The sequence below is a fragment of the Typopeltis vanoorti genome, chromosome 13 (assembly GCF_054136105.1).
Source record: "Typopeltis vanoorti isolate ZY-2024b chromosome 13, IOZ_Tvanoo_1.0, whole genome shotgun sequence".
NCBI lineage: Eukaryota > Metazoa > Arthropoda > Arachnida > Uropygi > Thelyphonidae > Typopeltis > Typopeltis vanoorti.
The window spans coordinates 2,965,691-2,991,200 of NC_143561.1; the positions used below are offsets into that span (position 1 = coordinate 2,965,691).

General features: G+C 37.3%; 1 protein-coding gene across 1 annotated transcript in view; it reads left to right on the forward strand.

The window, feature by feature from the left end:
* The window catches only part of zda (peptidyl-prolyl cis-trans isomerase zonda), a 308,048-nt gene that overhangs the window by 181,953 nt on the left and 100,585 nt on the right, over positions 1-25,510 (forward strand). Inside the window, exon 8 of the mRNA XM_090402905.1 lies at positions 118-204. Coding sequence (XP_090259031.1) covers positions 118-204 — 87 coding nt within the window. The remainder of the gene's footprint in view (positions 1-117; positions 205-25,510) is intronic.

Below are 25,510 nucleotides of genomic sequence, written 5' to 3' on the forward strand. Positions count from 1 at the left end.
CAGCCATTAAATTGAAATCTGTGATCCTTGTATAAGCTGAAAGTGTTTAATATTAAGATGACTTCTCTCTCTCTCTCTCTTTTTTTTTTTTTTTTGAAAGAAAATATTGTTTTGCAGAACTTGACTGAAACTCCAGGAGACCTTCAAAATCTTCTTGATGCTAGATTGAAAGTTTATAATAATATGGCTGCAGCTCAGTTAAAAGTAAGTAGGGGATACCAGATTTTTTAGTCAATAAAATTTAAGTTTAGATACTTAGTTTTGCTGTTAATCATGAATATTTTAATAATGTGTAAGAATGATATGTTTTGAGTAATTCCATTTGACATGTGATCTTTGTAATAACTAATGATAACATCCCATTAATTACAAACCTGTTTTTTAGGTTTATGATGAGTATTTTTCAAAATTTTTTCAACATCTGTTGCTTTGCAAGATCCCAAACACGAAAGATAAGGTAAAAGAAAGATGTAGTTAGTGGGTTGTGGGAATTGGAAACATTAATTTTTTGCTACATAAAGCAAAAATGTTTAGTTCTGTTTATTTTTCATGTATATGGTTTAGTTATACTTCAAAAGATCAGTATTACATTAAGAATCAGTATAAAGTATTTCTAATGAAGGATTCAAGTTGAATAAGGAAATACAGTAACAGTCATGATATTGAAAGAATTTGTCTGTCATGGAAACATTGGGATTAGGTGAGGAACAGAAATATGCATGTACTTTAAGTGTAGGCAGTAAAACGTGCTGAGTGACTTCATCATTACTGTCTAGGACATTAGCAGCAGGAAAAGTATCTTGGAAATTAATTAATGCTGACTTATAGATATCTGTAGCATTAGAGGGTGAACATAAAAAGAGATGTCTGTGGATTTGACTGTGGACAGTGTGCGAGAGGGAAATGCTTTGGCAAATGGTAATGATTTTGTGAATGAATGTTAGGTGAAAGCAGGACATGTAGAGAGAGAGAGAAATGGAACTGCTGAGAAAGGAACTGGAAGGTATAAAGACTGAATGAAGGAGGGTAAATGAAGAGATTAAGAGACTAAAGAAGTTAGCTATTGCATGGAGAACAAGAGTAGGTGTGAGAGAATGATGTGAGAAAGCAAGGAAGAGAAGAAAGTTTGAGAATGGGAGAGACAGGGAAAGAAGAAATTGGAGAAAGTTGAACAAGCATGGAAGCAGCAGAAGTATCATATGGAGATTTGATGATTTGTGGTATGCAAAATAGAATGCAAGAGGGAATGCTTGCCTGGAGGAACAATGATGAGTAGTGATGGTAATAAAGCCAGGTGAAAACACAAAAGGGATGATAGTGGACGTTGACATGAATGACCTGAGCGGTAGTAAAATTCATGTAGTGAGAGATTCGAGATTGTTGCAGTATGAACGTGTGAGACGGAAGATAGTGAGTGTGTTGACTCTCTGCGATAATGCAGAGTAAAGGAGAAGAGCAGTGATAATGAATGAGATGATAGCAAGAATATGTAGGAAAAGAGGTTTGAAATACAAGGATGCTTAGAGTACGTTTAAGAATAGAACAGAGCTATATGCAAGAGATGGATTGGATTTGAATATGGAATGACACAGGTCTCTTATTTTCTGGGCAAGTGATAGTGGTAGGATAGGAAAGTTAAGAGTTAATGGTTGGAAGGTAGAAGGAATGAAAATATACAGTAACAGTTCTGCAATATAGTGACTTGAAAAATGAGAGGGTGCATGCTATATTGCAGAGTAGTAGAGCCTGTGGAGAGTAAAATCAGCTATGCAAATTGTACTAACAGTGTGTTGGATTTTCTGTATATGAATACTAGGAGTAATAGAATAAAGAGAATGAGTTTGTGGCATTGATTGACTCATTCTCTCTGAAGATTGTTGGCATCAGTAAAACTCAGTTAACTAAGGATGATATTCTGACAGAGATATAAATTGAAGGGTATAGCATAATTCACAGTAGGATAGTGAATGCAAATAAGGTAGTAAAGTCCTACCTGTGGTAAGATATAAATTGTGTCTTATCAAAGTAGACAATCATAGGAAAAATAATGCTGACAGCTTTGGGAGGATATATATATATATATATATATACACACACACACACAGTATATGGTGTTAGGTAGAAGCAGATAGGACAAGATATTTAGTGGGATGCTGCTGTAGACCAAGTATAGATGGTGACGAGTAGGAAATGTTTAGGCTATTTAGTTTGGTAAGTTCAAAGTGAGTGATCATTATGAACTTTGCACATATCATCAGAGGATTGATTATGACTAAGATGTTTACTTTCCTCCAGATGATGAGAGGGACCATGTCTTAACTTGGAGGGTGAATAGACATCCAGAAATATCAAGGTGGAGGGAATTTATGTGGGATTATAAGAGTAGGTAACCATAACAGACTTAGAAACCAGCTTGGAGCTGTGGAGCTATGTAGTGAATTAAAGAATTTGAAGGAAGAGGTCCATGGTGATGGAGATAAGAAATTGTTGACAGAAATCAGAGATTTGTTGGTATGATAGCTGGTGTGGGTGATGTTTGGCCCTCTTTCTTGGGCCGTTGACTATCTGAAGGTCTAATAATATCCTTCCTGACTGGAGATGACAATTGGGTTCCATGTGTTGAGGCTTAAGTGCTGTGAGGACATCATGTTGGAGGCTTAATGGAATGTATGCAGCACTTGGAAAGGATTAAAACTGATTTTAATACTTCTAATATTTCATCTCAGTCACTGAGACATCTTTAGGGATTACAAAAAAACTAATGTAATTTGTAACATGCACTCAAATCAAAAACACAATACTGAGCTAAACACATGGATGACTCTAAAGTCCTATCTAGGTGATGCACCCTCTATGGGGGAGATTGTAGGTAACCTGGAATGTAAGGTGGGATCTCTGATAATTAATGTTTTCCAAATTTTTGGAAGTTTAATGCAACCATATTTATTTAGATCAGGTTGATTTCCGAGAGCTACTGCAGATTCTAAAAATAGTCTTTTTTTGAATTTACTGTGGTGGAGCATGGTGGTTTTTTTAGAGATCCTGTGGGTTGGATTCAACCCACAGGAGCTCAAGACAGACCATAGTCATGGTTGCTGATCTACCTGTCTGTCCAAAGTACGCCAGCTTGCAGGAACAGGGTACTTTATAAACTCCAGGCACTGAGAGAGGAGGGAGCTGATCTTTGGTAGAACGGATAAGGGTAGCAAGTTTGTAGTGGGATTAAATGTTGTGTGGAGGTTCTGTCTACTTTTTTTAAGGTCTTGGCTATTTTTTCTGATGTGCCACAGATGTAGGATATGGTGATGGCATTTCTAAACTCATTCTGAAGAGATGGAATTGGGGGGAAACTGATTATTTTTTTAATACTGTAATTGCTGTAACCATTGGAGAGGAAGGTGTATGTGGTTGAGCTCAGTTGACAGGGCATTTCCACTGGAACAAAGATTGTGGGCTCTTTTGGTTAGATTTTTAATAATTCCTTAATTGTTGCACGGGATGGTGGTAGGAGAGTTTATGAATACATCTGCCTGTGTGCATGGGTTTTCTATATAGAGTGAAGGAAAGTGTACCATTAGGAAAGCGTGTAACTAAGTTGTCTAGGAAGAATAAACTATTCTTATTTTCCTTTTCCATCGTAAACTGGATTCTTGAATGTAGGCTGTTGAGGTTACTGAGAAAGGAGTCTAATGTGTCTGGGCCATGGGGCCAAATAGAGAACACATAATCTATGTATCTTAGCCAGATAGATGGTTTGAGAGGGGCTGAGTCTATGGCTCATTTTTCAAAATTTTCCATATAAAAATTGGTGTGTGTGTGGTGGGGGGGTTGAACCCATGGCGGTTCTCTCTATCTGTTTGTAAATTTCTTGATTCTTCCAAGAAAAAGAATCAGAATTGATTGCAAAGGAAAAGAGATCTAAGATGTCAGAAGGAAAAACGTTTTTTAAAAGTGTTCAGGTGTCACTTAAGGGGATATTGGTAAACTGTGAGCTTACCAATGTTGAGCTATTTAATGACCACTTTATTAAGGAATTCCATCCTGGTATACCAGAATTCCCTCCTAGAAGATAAAGAGTGGAAAAGGAGTAAAAGTGGATAAAGAAGATTCATTTCAAATACTGAGCACTCTAGATATCAGTAAGACAAGCGGTCTAGATGGGATTTTGCCACATTTCTTAAGTAAAGTGTTAAAGAACTAATTAATAAAAGTGTTGCAATGGGACAAATTCCTGAGGAGTGGAAGGGGAGGAAAATACATAAGGAGGATGGTATCAAATAGAATAGTTTGTATTTCTTCTGTGGTTGTTAGGATTTTGGAAAAATTGGTAAGAACTTTTATGCAGAATTTGGCAGATGAAGGCGATATCATTTATGCAGGCCAGCATGGATTTGTTAAGTGGCACTGTTGTTTTAGTAATCTGATTGCCTTTTGTAGTAGAATAATAAGAACACTGGAAATGAGTAGGGCATACACTGTGATATATTTTTGGATTTTTCGAAATCATTTGATAGGGTGTCATTTGATAAGTTGATATTTAAGGAGTAATATGTGGATTTGAATATCAGATTAGTGGACTGGATTAGTAACTTTCTTGTATTAGTGAAACCTATGGAGCTTTCATAAATAAACATTTACATGTGTGCCCCAGGAAAAAATGATATTAATTTTACAAATATTTGATCTTGCATATCATAAGATATGATCAGGGTGAAGAACAATTGTACAGAATATTATTATTATTACGGGCGACTCCAGGGAGTCCTTAGACTCATCGAGGGAGGCCTTAAACATTATTGTCCACACAACTATTCAACATTCTCACAGTATCTATCATACCTTGCCTTGAGCTCATTCACTGTCCTAGCACCCAAAACAGACTCTGGCAGCTTATTCCACTCATTTACCACTCTAAAAGTAAAGAACCCATCTCTAACATCCTTGCTAACCACATTCTTGCCTAGCTTCCATAGATGTCCCCTAGTTCTCCCACCACCAGTCCTGATCTCAAAAATATCTTCTGAATTAATCCTATAGAACCCCTTGAGCAATTTGAATGTCTCAATCATATCTCCCCTTGTCTGCCTATCAACTCATTTCTGCAACCCACAAATCTTTAACTTGTTCTCATATGGTTCATTCCATAGACCTGCTATCATCTTAGTCACTCGCCTCTGGATCCTCTCCACCTCCTCCCCATCAAGAAGGAACCGAGGTGACCAAATCTAGGCACAGTAGTCAAGATGAGGTCTTATCAAGGCTTGGTACAGAGGTACAATAACTTGCTTGTCTCTGCTCGTCAAGGTATTTTTCAACAACCAATGACTTGATGAGCTGATTTAGCTACTTTTGCAATGTGCCCCCTAAACTTCATCTCCCTATCCACCAACACTCCCAAGTCCCAGGCCTCATCAATCTCTTGGAGTACAGTTCCACCAATGTAGTATACTGCTGCTAATCTTTTCACCCCAAAATGCATAACCTTACATTGTCACATTAAATTGACATCCATTCTCCTTAGCCCAGAACTCCAATCTATTTAAGTCATCCTGCAAGACTTTGACATCTTCTGCATTCACTATTGCCCTACCCAACGTTGCATCATCAGCGAACAAATGAACTGTTCCACTTAGATCCTTCCCTATATCGTTAATGAACAAATTAAACAGCAGTGGTCCAAGAACAGAACCTTGCAGCACACCGCTAGTCACAGGCCATCTTTTGGACTCTATTCCTGAATAAACTACTCTCTGACATCTCTCCATCAACCACCCACCTATCCATCTCACCAACCCTATATCCATTCCCATATGTTGTAGTTTACGGATTAGAATTCCATGTGGTATTCTGTCAAATGCCGTAGCCAGGTCTAGCAGTATCACTGTAAACCCATTACCTTTATCCAGTTCAGCCGTTACTGTGTTATAAAACTTGAGCAAGTTACTGAGGCATGATCTACCCTTCACAAAGCCATGCTGTCCCCTGTACAGTATCTCATGATCATCAATCCATTCCTGTATTTTTCCCTTGACAACTTTCTCCAAGACCTTGACAATGACTCCTGATATGCTGATCGGTCAGTAATTTGCAACCGTAGTCTTGGATCTTCCTTTATGCAGTGGAACTATTTTCCCCTCTTTCCACACCTTTGGGACTAAACCAGGCCCAAGACTCAGATTAAACAACATGAACAAGGGCACCGATAATTCTTTAGCTGCTTCGCGTAAGACCCGTGGTGGTATACCATCCAATCCGACAGATGTATTCACATTAAGGTTCTGTAAAAGACTATTCACCTCCACTTCGTTCATCACAATTCCCATATAAACTAATGGTTCCTTCATTTTTTTAATGTCACTACCTGGATGATATACTCTTGCAAAGTGCTCGCTCAGTAATTCCATTATATCGACTGATTCAGTGACCTCCTTACCATCGTCATTCCATAAAATCATTCTGCTGTGTACGGTTTTTTTTTTTTTCACAGCATATTGAAAGAACTGTTTGGGATTCTCTTTAGCTTGCATAGCTAATTTCCTTTCATAATCCACGTTTGCTTTTTTTTTACCACACTCGTTACCCTTCTGGCCTGCGCTTTATATCGTTTGAGTGCCTGCTGGTCACCTTTCTCTTTAAATTCCCTCCACAGTTGTTTTTTTTTTTTTTTTTTTTGCAGCTCAAGCTTAATGGTGTTATTCATCCATTTAACTCCTACTTGTTTTACTATTCAGACCCTAGGTATACAATCACCATAACCTCTTGTAAATTCTCCTTGACCACTTCCCATGCCGTATCGACATCCAGCCCTTGCAGTTTTACATGCCATGGAACTGATCCAAGCATTCTCCTAAGCTTGTCATACTTGTCAGTACGATAATTCCACCTATACCCTGTCTTAATCGAATATTCCACACCTGTAGCCACCTCCCGCCTTATGATCACTCTCACCAATAGGTGGCAACATGGTCATATTCATTACAGTCAAATTCTGAGATGCTATTACCAGGTCAAGCACTCTCAAACCCCTAGTATTTTCACTTACATTCTTTCTCAGATAGTTATCCTTTAATAATTGAATAAAATCCATTTCCTTCCTCACATGTGTCCTCTCCTCCTTCCAATCAATGTTACCATAGTTGAAATCCCCCATTATAATTACCCTCCTTCCACTCATTTCATCAATTTGTTTATGCATACTATTTCCACCATCTATTCCATCACCTGGTCTATAATAGCACCCAACTATATATTTTGTTCTGCCAGTCTCAATCTCACACCAAATAGCCTCAAATGAGCTCTTTTCACTATCCTGCAATACAACTTCAATTCTCCTTGGCTGCAGTTCATCAGCTATCATCAGTAACACTTCTCCTCCCATTTTTTTCTCTCTGTCCTTCCTAAACACACTATAACCTACACATTCTCTCCCACTAACTATATCTGTATGTAGTTAGTGGGTTATAACTACATATATGAACAATAAAACAGTACATTTGACATTAGAAAAAGAAACATCAACTGGAATTTCCTTTCTGGATGTTAATATCGAATGTAAGCCTGATGGATCGCTTTCTATTTGCATCTACTGAAAACTGACCTTTTTAGGACGCTATATTCACAATACATAAGTACACCCTCCATCTCAGAAATATGGCATCATAAAATCCTTAGTGACCAGAGCACACAGGATTTTGTTCTTATGAAGGGTGTCTCAAACACGAATTTGAAACCATCAAACTATCAGCTCTTCTAATTGGATTCAACCCAAGAACAACAAAAAATAATTTACTCCACTCCAAGACATCCAAGAGAAGAAGTAGAATTACACAGGACTCTCCCTACCTTACATTAGAGGTATCTCTGAAAGAGTAGCAAAGATTATAAAAAATACCACCTTATTTCTATCTGAAAACCCATTATCCGAATTCATAATATGTTACCCTTTCCAATGGAATAACTCTCAACAGTAACACTACCGATTCCATATTCATGCAATCTATCATACATAGGCAAACAGGAAGATCAGTCTGTAAATGTATTTCTGAACATCAGGACCACATCTGGCTCATCAAGCTTGGCACAGTATGGAATTGAAAATTCTATAAAAATTAGATCTATGTATAGATATGAAAGGCTATTCAAATAAAGTACTGAAGCTCCCCTTCATAGACCAAACCTTAATAATAATGACTACTTTACCATCCTAAAAGTTTGGGAAAATGATATACTTAGTTGTGTTAAATAAATTGCATTATAATAATTAATTCACATTATATTTATTAATGTGATCTTTCTAAGCAACAAATATAAAATGTTATATTCTGCCAATAACAATCAGAGTAAAGAGGGAGTGCCATAGTATTCAGTGCTAAATATGAAGGTAATCTTCTTGAATGGCAGGCAACATCAAGTAGAGTGAAGTGGACAAATATCAGAATGAGGAACTGGAAAATGGGACTTATTTCTTATTCCAGAGAAGGTTCTACCAAGGAAGAAATGGAGGAATTTTTTGAGGCATTAGAGAAGGCAGCTGGCTTTCTCTAATGCCTCAAAAGTCATCAGCAACCTAAAATATGGAAAGATAGCTGGAGTAAATGAAATTCGGACAGTAACAGTCAGATATGGGTATATAAAAGTTCTAAAGTGACTGTTTTGAATAATTCAGAAGGTCTGGTCAGAGGATCAACTTCCAGATGATTGGAGCAGAGCTCTCATAGTACCCATCTATAAAGAGGGAAATAAAACTTTAGAATTGCAGAGGTGTTTCACACTATATGGCTAAGAACAATTGCGGAAGGGAATGGTTGGTGAAGAACAAGCTGGATTCAAGCCAAATAAAAGATTTTTATCTTAAGACAAATAGTTGAGAAATCTTGGAAATATAACAATAATTTGTATTTTAGTTTTGTTGATCTGAAAAAGGCATATGGCAAGGTGCCTAGAGGAAAGCTCTTCAAAATGGAGGTGTCACGTAATTATAATAATAATAAAAATGCTACAGTTATATGGTGTATGGGAAAGGTGCCCAGGAAGTGGAAGGAAGGTAAGATAATGCCATTGCATAAGGGTGGTAGCAAACTGGAAGTGTCTAATTATGGGTCAGTTTACGTTTTATCAGTAGTTGTTAAGATCTTGGAGAAATTAGTGAGGGACTGTATACAGCATTGGACAGATGAGGATGTGTTATCTATGCGAGTCAACATGATCTGTTAAGGGGAACTCTTGCTTTAGTAATATGATTGCCTTTTATAATGAAGTTACAAGATCAGTTGTTGAGGGAAAGGCATATACTGCCCTTTTCTTGGATTTAGCAAAGGCATTTGACAGAGTGCCACATGATAAGCTGATATTTAAGTTGCAGCAGATGGATTTAGATGTCAAGTTAGTCAACTGGATTCAGGATTGGCTGTCTGATAGGTATCAGAGAGTTGTGTATGGTGGGGCGGTATCAAGGAGGCAGAAGGTTACAAGTGGGGTCCCACAGGGCTCTCAATGACATTGTCAGTGGATTGCAGGGGGATATTCAGTTGATTGCAGATGATGTGAAGCTTGGAAAGGTTATTAGTAATAGTGCAGATGTGGCAGCCTTGCAAGAGGATTTGAATAAACTAGACAGATGGGCAAATGAATGGTGGTGTCGATTTAATGCATCAAAATGTCAGGTTTTGAAGTTTGGGAGACTGCATACTCAATTGGAGGAGCTGTACTGGAGGAAGTAGGGGACACAAGAGATCTGGTGGTGATGATTGATAGAAACCTGAAATTCAGGGGACATATTGTAAAGGTAGTGAAGGTAACCCAGAGGATTGCTGCTATGATGAGAAGGATGCAGACCTGCAGAGATAAGAGTTATCATTCCATTGTATAAGACCCTGATCAGACCACACTTAGGCTATTGTTCTCAAATTTGGTCCCCAGGATTTGAAGGGGATAAATTAACTGTGGAAAAGGTACAGAAGCAGATAACAAAGATGGTTTCAAGACTGTACAATGTTAGTTATGAGGATCGGCTGAGGGAATGTGGACTGCAAAATTAGGTAGATAGAAGGAGAGGTGATATGATTGAAACTTTTAAACTCTTGAGAAATGGTTACAGGGTTGACACTGGGGAGTTCTTTTGTTTGGTGGAAGGAGGGATGACAAGAGTCCTTCCCTGGAAGTTACGAAAGGAGGCTGTGAGCAAGAAGGTGAGAAGTGTTTTCTTTTCATGGAGGGTTGTTGAACTGTGAAATGCATTGCTTGATAGTGGTGAGAGCGAGAAGAATCAGTGAGTTCAAGGAGTGGTATGATAGACTTTGTATTTCCTAGGAAGGACCTCATGCGATTAGTCTTTTGACTCCATGGAGGCCTGGATAATAATAAAAATAATAATAAATGGGATGTTATATCAAGCAATACATAGTTGCTATTTAAGCTGTAAGTCAGCAGATAGACTTGAAGGAGGTATAGGAAGATTGTTAGTGGTTAAGTCAGGTATGCAACAAGGGTGTACATTAATAATCACATTATGAAAGAAAGTGGAATTAAATCCGATATCTGAATTGGTGATGTTAATTTTATCTCTTTACTTTATGCAGATGATGTTATACTTCTGAATAAACTCAGTACAAATCTGAAAGATTCCCTGACTAAATTGAACAACTGTTGTGATAAATTTCATATGAAAATAGGCAGAAACATTGAAAACTGTATCCTGAATGGTGACCTACAGAACAAGTAAAACATTTCAACAATTTAGCTATAGTTTTTAGTGAAGATTGCAAATTAAATATTGAAATCCACAACAGAACTATTAAATCTGGTATGGTAGGAAGAAAACTGAATAAATTTATATGGAATGATAATGAAATTAGTCATCATCATCATCATCAAATTTCTGCCATTTCTCATGGGGTGTACAGGATATGATAGTACTACATGAAAAAATTACATCATTACTAACTTCCTATCTACAATTTTCTTCCAAATCAGTCTGTTACTTGTCAAGTCTCCAACATTATCAGATCTTATATTTCTATCGTCTAAGGCACTTTGTACCGTATCAATCCACCTATATCTTGGTCTTCCTCTGAGTCGTTTTCCTGCCAACCTGGCAGAGAACACTTGTTTTGCTAATCTTTCCTCTCCCATTCTATTTAAATGACCATACCACCTGAGATTAGCTCTGCTAACGCATTCCTGGATGCTGACAATGTCAACTTCTTTCCTAATATCCTCATTTTTAATATGATGTTGCCATTGATGCCATCTGTTCACGCCTCTAATCTTTCTCAGGACTCTCATATCTGCGGTCTCTAGTCTTTAGTCAAGTGTTTTACTTCTGACCAAGCTCTCAGATCCATGAGCTAAAATTGGTTTGAACACTATCTTGTATACAGCTAATTTAGTGTTCCGACTAATTTCTCTCTTATTCCATCTGAATTTATTCAATTGACTTCCCACCATACCAGCTTTGCTGATTCTGTTGTCTATTTCTATATTTAATTTACCATCTTCACTAAAAATCGTGCCTAAGTAGCTGAAATGTTTTACTTGTTCCACAGGTTCTCCATTCACAACACAGTTGACATTTTCAATGATTCTGCCTATTTTCATTGTCTTTGTCTTTTTATTGCTGACCTTCATACCATATCTATTACAACAGTTATTCAATTTAGTCAGAGAATCTTGCAGACTTGTAGCGGATTTATTTAGAAGTATAACATAATCTGCATAAAGCAAAGAGCTGATAGTAACATCTCCACTTTTGATATTATGTTTAATACCACTTTCCTTCATAATGTGATCCATATAGATAATGAATAACAGAGGGGATAATGTACATCCTTGTCTCACACTAGATTTAACATTAAACCATCTTCCTGTACTTCCTTCAATTCTAACTGCTGACTCACAACTCAAATAAAGACTAAGTATTGCTTGATATAATGCCCCATTGACACCATATAACTGCAGCGTATTGAATAGCTTCTCTCTTGGCACCTTGTCATATGCCTTTTCCAAATCAACAAAACTTAAATACAGATCTTTGTTATATTCCCATGCTTTCTCGACTATTTGTCGTAAAGTGAATATCTGATCCTGACAGCCTCTATTTGGCCTGAATCCAGCTTGTTCTTCACCCAGCTTTTCTTCCATAATTCTTCTCAATCGTTTCTCAAGTATACTTGCATAGACCTTGCCAGTAACACTTAGTAGGGAAATACCTCTGTAATTCTCACATTCAGTTTTACTTCCTTTTTATATATGGGTACTATGAGAGCTCTACTCCAATCATCGGGAATTCGTCCCTCTGTCCAGGCTTTCTGAACTATTCAGTGCAGCCACTGTAAGACTTTTATACCACCATACTTAAGCATTTCTGGTCTAATATCATCTACTCCTGCGGCCTTTCCACATTTTAAGCTTTTGATGGCTTTTTCTACTTCAATTAGGGATATGTATTCCTGATTGCATGCCTGGTCATTGTTTTTTACCACTGTGCTGTCATCACTGCTTGTTTCATTTAGCAGTTTTTCAAAGTAATTACTCCATACTTCAAGGATATCTTTTTCTTCCGTTTTCATGTCACCTTTATCATCTCTAACTCCTTTTACAGCACTCTTTCCTCCATTCCTAAGCTTCTTCAACAACCTCCAGAATATTTTGCCACCTTCTTGATATTTATTTTCTATATTCTTGCCAAAGTCCTCCCATGACTTTTGTTTAGCTAGTTTTACACAGTTTAGCATTCTTGCATTTGTCACTGTATTCTCTAAGAGCACAAGCTGACTTATTTGCCAGGAACTTTGATATGCGTTCTTCTTTTCCTTCACTGCCTCTTTAACTTCCTGTGTCCACCATGGAGTTTTAATTTTTCTATCCATGTAGACGTCAACTTCACCACATGCCTCTCTAGCTGAATCAATCGGGGCTTTCTTCAAGGCTTGCCACTGAATCTCCAAGGTTTGGTTCCTGTTCTCAAACTCTTTCATTTTTTCCTCAATAATCTTTGTGTATTTTAGTCTACAGTTCACATCTAAAAGCTGCTCAACTTTTATTCGCTTTAAAACTTTCTTACATGTTATTCTTTTCAATACGCAATTCAATTTTATCCTGCTCAAGACTAAATAGTGATCACTTCCAATTTCAAATCCTCTGTACACTCTGGTGTCCTGCACGAGGGAGAAAACATCACTATCAACAATAACATAGTCAATGAGACTTTTCTTATTTCTTGCCTCTTCTCTCCATGTGAATTTGTGCACATTTTTATGTTGGAACATGGTGTTAGTAATAACCAGTCCATGCCCTGAGCAGAAATCCAACAGATATTTGCCATTATTATTAGCTTTGCTCTTTTCTCCAAATTTTCCCAAAATATTTTTGTATATCTCACAATCATTTCTTACTCTGCTATTTAGATCCCCAACAAGGACTAACTTTTCATTTTTCATTGTGTCAGTTGCTTTTTCTAAAGCATCAAAAAATTCCTCCACTTCTACCTTAGTAGAACCTTCTGTGGGACCATAGGCACAAATAAGTCTCATTGTTCAGTTCCCCATTCTCATATTTGCCCACATTACTCTACTTGAGACTGACTGCCATTCAAGAAGATTAGCCTCGTATTTTGTGTTGAATACTATGGCTACTCCTTCTTTTCCTTGATTGTCATTGCCTGAATATAACATTTTCTATTTATTGCTCGGAAAGATCTCACCAGTTTTTGTCTTTTTTGTTTCAGTCACCCATATTATGTCGATCTGGTACTTATCTAATTCCTTAGCTAGCTCCATTTCTTTGCCATTCAGGCTTCTTATGTTGATAGTACCGATCTTTATCTTTGGTGATGTTGAGTTGGGGTGTGTTTTCAGATTTGCTCCAGTAGCTGACTTTTCACTGTTCACCCCTGGTTCTCGCGAAAACAACGGTGGCCTTGTTTAACCGGGCGACGCCCCAGCCGGCATGAAATTTTGTCATGTTGTACCATTTTTTATTTTGGTTTAACCAATAAGAATACAATTTGGTCGGCTAAATCCCAAATTACCAGCCCATCCTCATAAGTTCAGTATCCAATTAGATACCCAACAGGGTGCACCACGAGAAGGTGAGGATTGGACATTAGGTCAGAAGCCCTGGTAGGTTGTCCGCATTCCTTTAAAGGCTATGTGGAGGTCTCTTCTCAGTTATACAGCTTTGACCCTTAAGCACCCCAATGAAATTAGTGAAAACATTAAATTAACTGTATACAAGACTGTGTTCAATTTTAACTTATGGATCTAAGTGCTGGGTTAGAAATAAAATACTTGATCAAAGACTGGAGACTTCTGATATGCTAGTTCTGAGAAAGATTAGTGGAGTGAGCAGATGTCATCAATAGCAGTATCACATTAAAAATGAATATATTAGGAAAGAACTTTCCATTGTTAGCATTCAGGAATGTGTTAATAGAGCTAATCTTTGGTGGTATGTTCACTTAAACAAAATGAAAGAGGAAAGATTAGCAAAATAAGTGTTCTTTGCCAGATTGCCAAGGAAAAGACCCAGAAGAAGACCAAGATGTAGATAGGCTGATACAGTGAAAAGACAGAAATAGATCTGATAAGATTGGAGTCTTGACAGATAACAGATTGATTTGGAGGAAAATTGTTGATCAGAAGTTAGTAGTGATGTAGGTTTTTAATGTAGTACTATCATAATTACTCTGTACTTCCGCTGACTGTACATATCAGGAATTTGACGATGATGCTAAATATTATTTCAGCACTAGTTTTAACATAAAAACCTACAGTTGCTTGTACAGTGTGTTTTAAATTTGGCACTGTGCTGTACTGTTTTATTGTTCCAATTCCTTACTCTTTCTTTGCTCTCATTGATGATGTCTTACAATATGTAAAATGAAATATTTGTAAAATAAATATCGTTTTTTACTATGGAACATGTGTGGATGTTTAATTATGGATTGGTAACTGACTTTCTGATAAATATCAGAGTTCCATGTATGTGTGTTTCAGAGGGTTCAGCCATGGGACTCTTTCTGTTCCGTCTTTCATCATCATCATCAAATTCCTGATATATATCCACAAGAGGTGTACAGGATATGATAGTACTATATGAAAAATTTACATCATCACTAAATTGATATCTACAATTTTCCTCCAAATCAGTCTGTTAAATGTCAAGACTCCAATATTATCAGGTCTTATATTTCCGTGTTCTAAGGCACTTTTTACTGTATCAATTCACCTAAATCTTGGTCTTCCTCTGGGTCTTTTTCCTGCCAACCTGGCAGAGAACACTTGTTTTGCTAATCTTTCCTCTCACATTCTGCTTAAGTGACCATACCACCTGAGATTAGCTCTGCTAATGCATTCCTGGATGCTGACAATATCAAGTTCTTTCCTAATATCCTCACTTTTAATATGATATTGCCATTGATGCCATCTGATGCTAAATCGTACTTACCGGGTGCGAAATTTAAGGATGTAAGTGAGAGTATTAGAGTGCAAAAACAGAGGGTGAAAGAATTAATAATTGTGGCGGGTACAAATGAATTGAAAGGTGATAAATTTTTTATGAGAGAAGACTTGAAAGTATTGTTAAAGGTAGCGAAAGAAAAGAGTGACAGAGTTAGATTGGTGAGTCTGTTGCAGTGGTATGACAGAGAGGAGTTTAGAAGGCGGGCCATAATCGCAAATGACATTATGCTCAGGTTATGCAGACGGTGTGGTGTGGAATGAGTTTGATGGGCGAAAGGACTTATACAAGATGGATGGCCTACATTTGAATGGACTTGGTGTACGGAGACCGGAAAAAAAAGTGTAGCTGAATGAAGCGAAAATGGATCTGCAAAACCAGGGAAACTAGAACTACCAAGCAGGGGGGGGGGGGGGGGGAGTGGATATGCAGACATCAGTGAGACAGTTGAGTGTAAGAATGTATATAATGTACCCGAGCCAGCACTAAGGAAAAAAATGGGAATGGGACATTTAGAATAACTCATCAAGATAGGGGTGGGACAAAGGGATCACTGCATTTCATGTATACTAATGCCAGGAGTATTAGGAACAAGAAGGAAGAATTTTTGGCCTTGATTGGCTCTTCCTGGCCACAGGTTATTGGCATTAGTGAAACATGGCTGACGGAAGATGATATAGTTAGTGGGATAGAATGTGTAGGTTATAGTGTGTTTAGGAGGGACAGAGAGAATAAAATGGGGGGAGGGGTGTTACTGATGATAGCTGATGAACTGCAGCCAAGAAGAATTGAAGTTGTATCACAGGATAGTGAAAGGAGCTTATTTGAGGCTATTTGGTGTGAGATTGATACTGGCAGAATAAAATATACAATTGGGTGCTGCTATAGACCAGGTGATGGAATAGATAGTGGAGATAGTATGCATAAACAAATTGATGAAATGAGTGGAAGGAGGGTAATTAATATGGGGGATTTCAACTATGGTAACATTGATTGGAAGGAGGAGAGGACACATGGGAGGAAGGAAATGGATTTTATTCAGTTATTAAGGGATAACTATCTGAGACAGCATGTAATTGAAAATACTAGGGGGTGTGAGAGTGCTTGACCTGGTAATAGCATCTCAGAATTTGACTGTAATGAATATGACCATGTTGTCGCCTATTGATGAGAGTGATCATAAGGTGGGAGGTGGCTAAAGGTGTGGAATTTTCGATTAAAACAGTATATGTGGAATTATCGGGCTGATAAGTATGACAAGCTTAGGAGATTGCTTGGATCAGTGCCATGGCATGTACAACTGCAAGGGCTGGATGTCGATAGAGCATGGGAAGTTGTCAAGGAGCATTTACAAGAGGTTATGACGAATTGTATACCTAGGGTCCGAATAGTAAAACAAGTAGGGGTTAAATGGATGAATAACACCATTAAGCTTGAGCTGCAAAAAAAGAAACAACAGTGGAGGGGTGACCTGCAGGCACACGAACGGTATAAAGTGCAGGCCAGAAGAGTTACGAGTGTGGTAAAAAAAAAAAAAAAGCAAAAGCTGATTATGAAAGGAAACTAGCTATGCAAGCTAGAGTGCAAAAGACGGCCTGTGACTAGTGGTGTGCCGCAGGGTTCTGTTCTTGGACCACTGCTGTTTAATCTGTTCATTAACTATATAGGGAAGGATCTAAGTGGAACAGTTCATTTGTTTGCTGATGATGCAAAGTTGGGTAAGGCGATAGTGAATGCAGAAGATGTCAAAGTCTTGCAGGATGACTTAGATAGATTGGAGTTCTGGGCTAAGGAGAATGGATGTCAATTTAATGTGACAAAATATAAGGTTATGCATTTTGGGGTGAAAAGATTTGCAGCAGTATACCACATTGGTGGAACTGTACTCCAAGAGATTGATGAGGCCAGGGACTTGAGAGTGTTGGTGGATAGGGAGATAAAGTTTAGGGGTACATTGCAAACGTAGCTAAATCAGCTCATCAACTCACTTGGTTGTTGAAAAATACCTTGAGGAGCAGAAACAAGCAAGTTATTGTACTTCTGTACCGAGCCTTGATAAGACCCCATCTCGACTACTGTGCCCAGATTTGGTCACCGAGGTTTCTTCTTGATGGGGAGGAGGTGAAGAGGATCCAGAGGCGAGTGACCAACATGATAGCAGGTCTATGGAATGAACCATATGAGAACAGGTTGAAGATTTGTGGGTTGCAGAAACTAGTTGATAGGCGGGAAAGGGGAGATATGATTGAGACATTCAAATTGCTAAAGGGATTCTATAAGATTAATTCACAGGATATTTTTGTGATCAAAACTATCAAAAACTAGGGGACACCTATGGAAGCTGGCAAGAGTGTGGTTAGCAGGGGTGTTAGAGCTGGGTTCTTTACTTTTAGAGTGGTAAATGAGTGGAATAAGCTGCCAGAGTCTGTTGTGGGTGCTATGACAGTGAGCGAGTTCAAGGCAAGGTATGATAGATACTGTGAGAATGTCGTATAGTTGTGTGGACATGATGTTTAGGGCCTCCCTCGATGAGTCTGAGGACTCCCTGGAGTCACACAAAATAATAATAATAAAAAATAATAATCTGTTCATGCCCCTAATCTTTCTAAGGACTCACATATCTGCAGTCTCTAGTCTTTGGTCAAGTATTTTACTTGTAACCCAGCTCTAAGAATAATAAGTTAAAATTGGTTTAAACACTGTCTTGTATACAGCTAAGTCGGGGTTTTGGCTAATTTCTCTCTTAGTAAATATGAATTTATTCAATTGACTTCCTACCATACCAGTTTTGTTGATTCTCTTATTTATTTCCATATTTAACTTACCATCTTCCCTAAAAATCGTGCCTAAGTAGCTGAAATGTTTTATTTGTTCTATAAGTTCTCCATTCACAATGCAGTTGATATTTTCGATGTGTCTGCCTATTTTCATTGTCTTTGTCTTTTTAATGCTGACCTTCATACCATATCTATTACAACAGTAATTCAATTTAGTCATGATATCTTGCAGACTTGTAGCGGCTTTATTTAGAAGTATAACATCATGCACATAAAGCAAAGAGCTGAGATTAACACCACCAATTTTGATATCAGGTTTAATACCACTTTCCTTCATAATGTGATCCATATACATAATGAATAAGAGAGGATATTATGTACATTCCTGTCTGACACCAGATTTAACATTAAACCATCTTCCTGTACTTCCTTCAATTCTAACTGCCGACTTACAACTCAAATGAACACTAAGTATTGCTTGATATAATGCCCCATTGACACCATATAACTGTAGCGTATTGAATAGCTTCTCTCTTTGCACCTTGACATATGCCTTTTCTAATTCTACAAAACTTAAATACAGATCTTTGTTATATTCCCATGATTTCTCAACTATCTGTCGTAAAGTGAAAATCTGATCCTGACAGTCTATTTGGCCTGAATCCGGCTTGTTCTTCACCAAGCTTCTTTTCCACAATCCTTCTCAACCGTTTCTCAAGTATACTTGCATATATCTTACCAGGACCACTCAGTAATGAAATGCCTCTGTAATTCTCACATTCAGTTTTTATTTCCCTTTTTATATATGGGTACTATGAGAGCTCTACTCCAATCATCTGGAATTCATTCCTCTGCCCAGATCTTCTGAACTAAGCAGTGCAGCCACTACAAGACTTTTATACCTCCATACTTGAGCATTTCTGATCGAATATCATCTACTCCTGTTGCATTTCCACATTTCAGGCTTTTGATGGTTTTTTTTCTACTTCAAGTATGGATATGTATTCTTGACTGCATGCCTGGTCACTGTTTTTTACCACTGTGCTGTCATCACTGCTTGTTTCATTTAGCAGTTTTTCAAAGTAATAATTACTCCATACTTCAAAGATATCTTTTTTCCTTCTATTTTCATGTCATCTTTATCATCTCTAATTCCTTTTACAGCACTCTTTCCTCCATTTTTGAGCTTCTTCAACAACCTCCAGAATATCTTGTCACCTTCTTGATATTTATTTTCTATGTTCTTGCCATAGTCCTCCAATGATTTTTGTTTAGCCAGTTTTACACAATGTTTAGCTTTCTTACATTTGTTTCTATATTCTCTAAGAGCACAAGCTGACTTATTTGCCAGGAACTTTTGATATGCTTTCTTCTTTTCCTTCACTGCCTCTTTAACTTCCTGTGTCCACCATAGAGTTCATCATCATCATCATCATCAAATTCCTGCCATGTACCCTCAAGGGGTGTACAGGATATGACAGTACTACATGAAAAATTTACATCATTACCAACCTCCTATCTACAATTTTCCTCCAAATCAGTCTGTTACTTGTCAAGACTCCAACATTATCAGATCTTATATTTCTATCGTCTAAGGCACTTTGTACCGTATCATTCCACCTATATCTTGGTCTTCCTCTGGGTCGTTTTCCTGCCAACCTGCCAGAGAACACTTGTTTTGCTAATCTTTCCTCTCCCATTCTATTTAAGTGACCATACCATCTGAGATTAGCTCTGCTAACGCATTCCTGGATGCTGACAATGTCAAGTTCTTTCCTAATATCCTCATTTTTAATATGATATTGCCATTGATGCCATCTGTTCACGCCTCTAATCTTTCTCAGGACTCTCATATCTGCGGTCTCTAGTCTTTGGTCAAGTGTTTTACTTCTGACCCAGCTCTCAGATCCATAAGTTAAAATTGGTTTGAACACAGTCTTGTATACAGCTATTTTAGTGTTCCGACTAATTTCTTTCTTATTCCATATGAATTTATTCAATTGACTTCCCACGATACCAGCTTTGCTGATTCTGTTGTCTATTTCTATATTTAGTTTATCATCTTCAGTAAAAATCGTGAATCAGTAGCTGAAATGTTTTACTTGTTCCACAGGTTCTCCATTCACAACACAGTTGACATTTTCAATGATTCTGCCTATTTTAATTGTCTTTGTCTTTTTATTGCTGACCTTCATACCATATCTATTACAACAGCTATTCAATTTAGTCAGAGAATCTTGCAGACTTGTAGCGGATTTATTTAGAAGTATAACATCATCCGCATAAAGCAAAGAGCTGACATTAACATCTCCAATTTTGATATCAGGTTTAATACCACATTCCTTCATAATGTGATCCATATAGATAATGAATAACAGAGGGGATAATGTACATCGTTGTCTCACACCAGATTTAACATTAAACCATCTTCCTGTACTTCCTTCAATTCTAACTGCTGACTCACAACTCAAATAAAGACTAAGTATTGCTTGATATAATGCCCTATTGACACCATAATACTGCAGCGTATTGAATAGCTTCTCTCTTGGCACCTTGTCATATGCCTTTTCCAAATCGACAAAACTTAAATACAGATCTTTGTTATATTCCCATGCTTTCTCGACTATTTGTCGTAAAGTGAAGATCTGATCCTGACATCCTCTATTTCGCCTGAATCCAGCTTGTTCTTCACCAAGCTTTTCTTCCACAATTCTTCTCAACCGTTTCTCAAGTATACTTGCATAGATCTTGCCAGGAACACTCAGTAGGGAAATACCTCTGTAATTCTCACATTCAGTTTTATTTCCCTTTTTATATATGGGTACTATGAGAGCTCTACTCCAATCATCGGGAATTCGTCCCTCTGTCCAGGCTTTCTGAACTATGCAGTGCAGCCACTGTAAGACTCTTATACCACCATACTTCAGCATTTCTGGTCGAATATCATCTACTCCTGCTGCCTTTCCACATTTCAAGCCTTTGATGGCTTTTTCTACTTCAAGTATGGATATGTATTCCTGACTGCATGCCTGGTCAGTGTTTTTTATCACTGTGCTGTCATCACTGCTTGTTTCATTTAGCAGTTTTTCAAAGTAATTACTCCATACTTCAAGGATATCTTTTTCTCCTGTTTTCATTTCACCTTTATCATCTCTAATTCCTTTTACAGCACTCTTTCCTCCATTCCTAAGCTTCTTCAACAACCTCCAGAATATCTTGTCACCTTCTTGATATTTATTTTCTATGTTCTTGCCATAGTCCTCCAATGATTTTTGTTTAGCCAGTTTTACACAATGTTTAGCTTTCTTACATTTGTTTCTATATTCTCTAAGAGCACAAGCTGACTTATTTGCCAGGAACTTTTGATATGCTTTCTTCTTTTCCTTCACTGCCTCTTTAACTTCCTGTGTCCACCATAGAGTTCATCATCATCATCATCATCAAATTCCTGCCATGTACCCTCAAGGGGTGTACAGGATATGACAGTACTACATGAAAAATTTACATCATTACCAACCTCCTATCTACAATTTTCCTCCAAATCAGTCTGTTACTTGTCAAGACTCCAACATTATCAGATCTTATATTTCTATCGTCTAAGGCACTTTGTACCGTATCATTCCACCTATATCTTGGTTTTCCTGCCAACCTGCCAGAGAACACTTGTTTTGCTAATCTTTCCTCTCCCATTCTATTTAAGTGACCATACCATCTGAGATTAGCTCTGCTAACGCATTCCTGGATGCTGACAATGTCTAGTTCTTTCCTAATATCCTCGTTTTTAATATGATACTACCATTCATGCCATCTGTTCACGCCTCTAATCTTTCTCAGGACTCTCATATCTGCGGTCTCTAGTCTTTGGTCAAGTGTTTTACTTCTGACCCAGCTCTCAGATCCATAAGTTAAAATTGGTTTGAACACAGTCTTGTATACAGCTATTTTAGTGTTCCGACTAATTTCTTTCTTATTCCATATGAATTTATTCAATTGACTTCCCACGATACCAGCTTTGCTGATTCTGTTGTCTATTTCTATATTTAGTTTACCATCTTCAGTAAAAATCGTGAATCAGTAGCTGAAATGTTTTACTTGTTCCACAGGTTCTCCATTCACAACACAGTTGACATTTTCAATGATTCTGCCTATTTTAATTGTCTTTGTCTTTTTATTGCTGACCTTCATACCATATCTATTACAACAGCTATTCAATTTAGTCAGAGAATCTTGCAGACTTGTAGCGGATTTATTTAGAAGTATAACATCATCCGCATAAAGCAAAGAGCTGACATTAACATCTCCAATTTTGATATCAGGTTTAATACCACATTCCTTCATAATGTGATCCATATAGATAATGAATAACAGAGGGGATAATGTACATCGTTGTCTCACACCAGATTTAACATTAAACCATCTTCCTGTACTTCCTTCAATTCTAACTGCTGACTCACAACTCAAATAAAGACTAAGTATTGCTTGATATAATGCCCCATTGACACCATATAACTGCAGCGTATTGAATAGCTTCTCTCTTGGCACCTTGTCATATGCCTTTTCCAAATCGACAAAACTTAAATACAGATCTTTGTTATATTCCCATGCTTTCTCGACTATTTGTCGTAAAGTGAAGATCTGATCCTGACATCCTCTATTTCGCCTGAATCCAGCTTGTTCTTCACCAAGCTTTTCTTCCACAATTCTTCTCAATCGTTTCTCAAGTATACTTGCATAGATCTTGCCAGGAACACTCAGTAGGGAAATACCTCTGTAATTCTCACATTCAGTTTTATTTCCCTTTTTATATATGGGTACTATGAGAGCTCTACTCCAATCATCGGGAATTCGTCCCTCTGTCCAGGCTTTCTGAACTATGCAGTGCAGCCACTGTAAGACTCTTATACCACCATACTTCAGCATTTCTGGTCGAATATCATCTACTCCTGCTGCCTTTCCACATTTCAAGCCTTTGATGGCTTTTTCTACTTCAAGTATGGATATGTATTCCTGACTGCATGCCTGGTCAGTGTTTTTTATCACTGTGCTGTCATCACTGCTTGTTTCATTTAGCAGTTTTTCAAAGTAATTACTCCATACTTCAAGGATATCTTTTTCTCCTGTTTTCATTTCACCTTTATCATCTCTAATTCCTTTTACAGCACTCTTTCCTCCATTCCTAAGCTTCTTCAACAACCTCCAGAATATTTTGCCACCTTCTTGATATTTATTTTCTATATTCTTGCCAAAGTCCTCCCATGACTTTTGTTTAGCTAGTTTTACACACTGTTTAGCTTTCTTACATTTGTCTCTGTATTCTGTAAGAGTAAAAGCTGACTTATTTGCCAGGAACTTTTGATATGCTTTCTTCTTTTCCTTCACTGCCTCTTTAACTTCCTGTGTCCACCAGGGAGTTCTGATTTTTTTATCCTTGCACACAACCTCACCACATGCCTCTCTGGCAGAATCAATCAATGTTTCCTTCAGAGTTTGCCACTGAATCTCCAAGGTTTGATTCCTGTTCTCAAACTCTTTCATTTTTTCTTGAATAATATTTGTGTCTACAGTTCACATCTGAGAGCTGCTCAACTTTTATTCTCTTTAAAACTTTCTTACATGTTCTTCTTTTCAGTATGAAATTTAATTTTATCCTGCTCAAGACTAAATGGTGATCACTTCCAATTTCAAATCCTCTGTACACTGGTGTTATGTACTAGGGAGAAAACATCACTATCAACAATAACATTGTCAATGAAACTTTTCTTATTCCTTGCCTCTTTTCTCCATGTGAATTAGTGCACATTTGTATGTTGGAACATGGTGTTAGTAATAACCAGTCCATGTCCTGAACAGAAATCCAACAGATGTTTGCCATTATTATTAGCTTTGCTCTTTTCTTCAAATTTTCCCAAAATATTTTTGTATGTCTGACAATCATTTCCTACTCTGCTGTTTAGATCCCCAACAAGGACCAACTTTTCTTTTTTCATTGTGTCAGTTGCTTTCTCTAAAGCCTCAAAAAATTCATCCACTTCTACCTTAGTAGAACTTCCCACATCTACTAAGAGTTCTTAGTAGAACTCTTAGTAGATGTAGGACCATAGGCACAAGTAAGTCTCATTGTCCAGTTTTTCAATTCTTATCTTTGCCCATATCACTACTTGAAATTGCCTGCCATTCAAGAAGATTAGCCTCGTATTTAGTGTTGAATACTATGGCTACTACTTCTTTTCCTTGATTGTCATTGTCTGAATATAACATTTTGTATTTATTGCTCAGAAAGATCTCAACAGTTTTTGTCTTTTTTGTTTCAGTCACCTCTATTATGTCGATCTGGTACTTATCTAATTTCTCAGCTAGCTCCATTTATTTGCCATCAGGCTTCTTATGTTGATAGTACTGATCTTGAACTCTGGTAATTTTGAGTTGGTTTAAGGTTTAGGATTTTTTCCAGTAGCTGACTTTTCGCTGTTTGCCCTGGTTCTCTGGCGAAAACAATTGGGTCGTGTTTAACCAGGTGACGCCCCTGAAGGCATGGAATTCTGTCATGTTGTACCATCATTTGAAATTTTGGTTTAAGCCAATAAGAATACAATTTGGTCGGCTAAATCCCAACTTTATGGAACAATATTTTCATTGGACTACAGGGTAATATTCAGTTGTTTGCCAATGATATTAAGCTATTAATTATAGCTTAACATTATAAATTATGTATTATAATTTATAATAATAGTAATAGTGTTTGGGCTGTTCAGTATGATTTCAATAAGTTGGAAGATGGCAAATGAATGGGGATTTGACATTTTAATGCAGCTAAATATATGATCCACAGATGGGATACTTCATACTCACTTGGAGTTATACTAGGAGAAGCAGAGGAAGCAAGGGATCTTGGGATGGTTGCATACAGATATTTGAAGTTCAGAGTACATGTTACAATGGTGATGAAGACAACCCAGAGAATTACTGCAATATTGAGGATGTTGATCAGCAAAAATGAAAATATGTGTTCCTTTGTATAATACTCTGTTGCTTGAATTTGAAAGGAATATAATAACCTTGGAAAGGGTGCAGCAGCAGCAGATAATAAATTATATCAGGAACAGTACAGCATTGGTTTTGAGGATAGACTGAATGAAGTCATGCTAAGTACCAAGTTTTATGGATAGTAAACAGAGGGGGGATATTATTAAAACATTTAAGCTGTTGAAAGGTATTTAATAGATCGACACTGGGGAGATTTTTCATATGGTATAACAATAGAAAAATTAATGAGGACA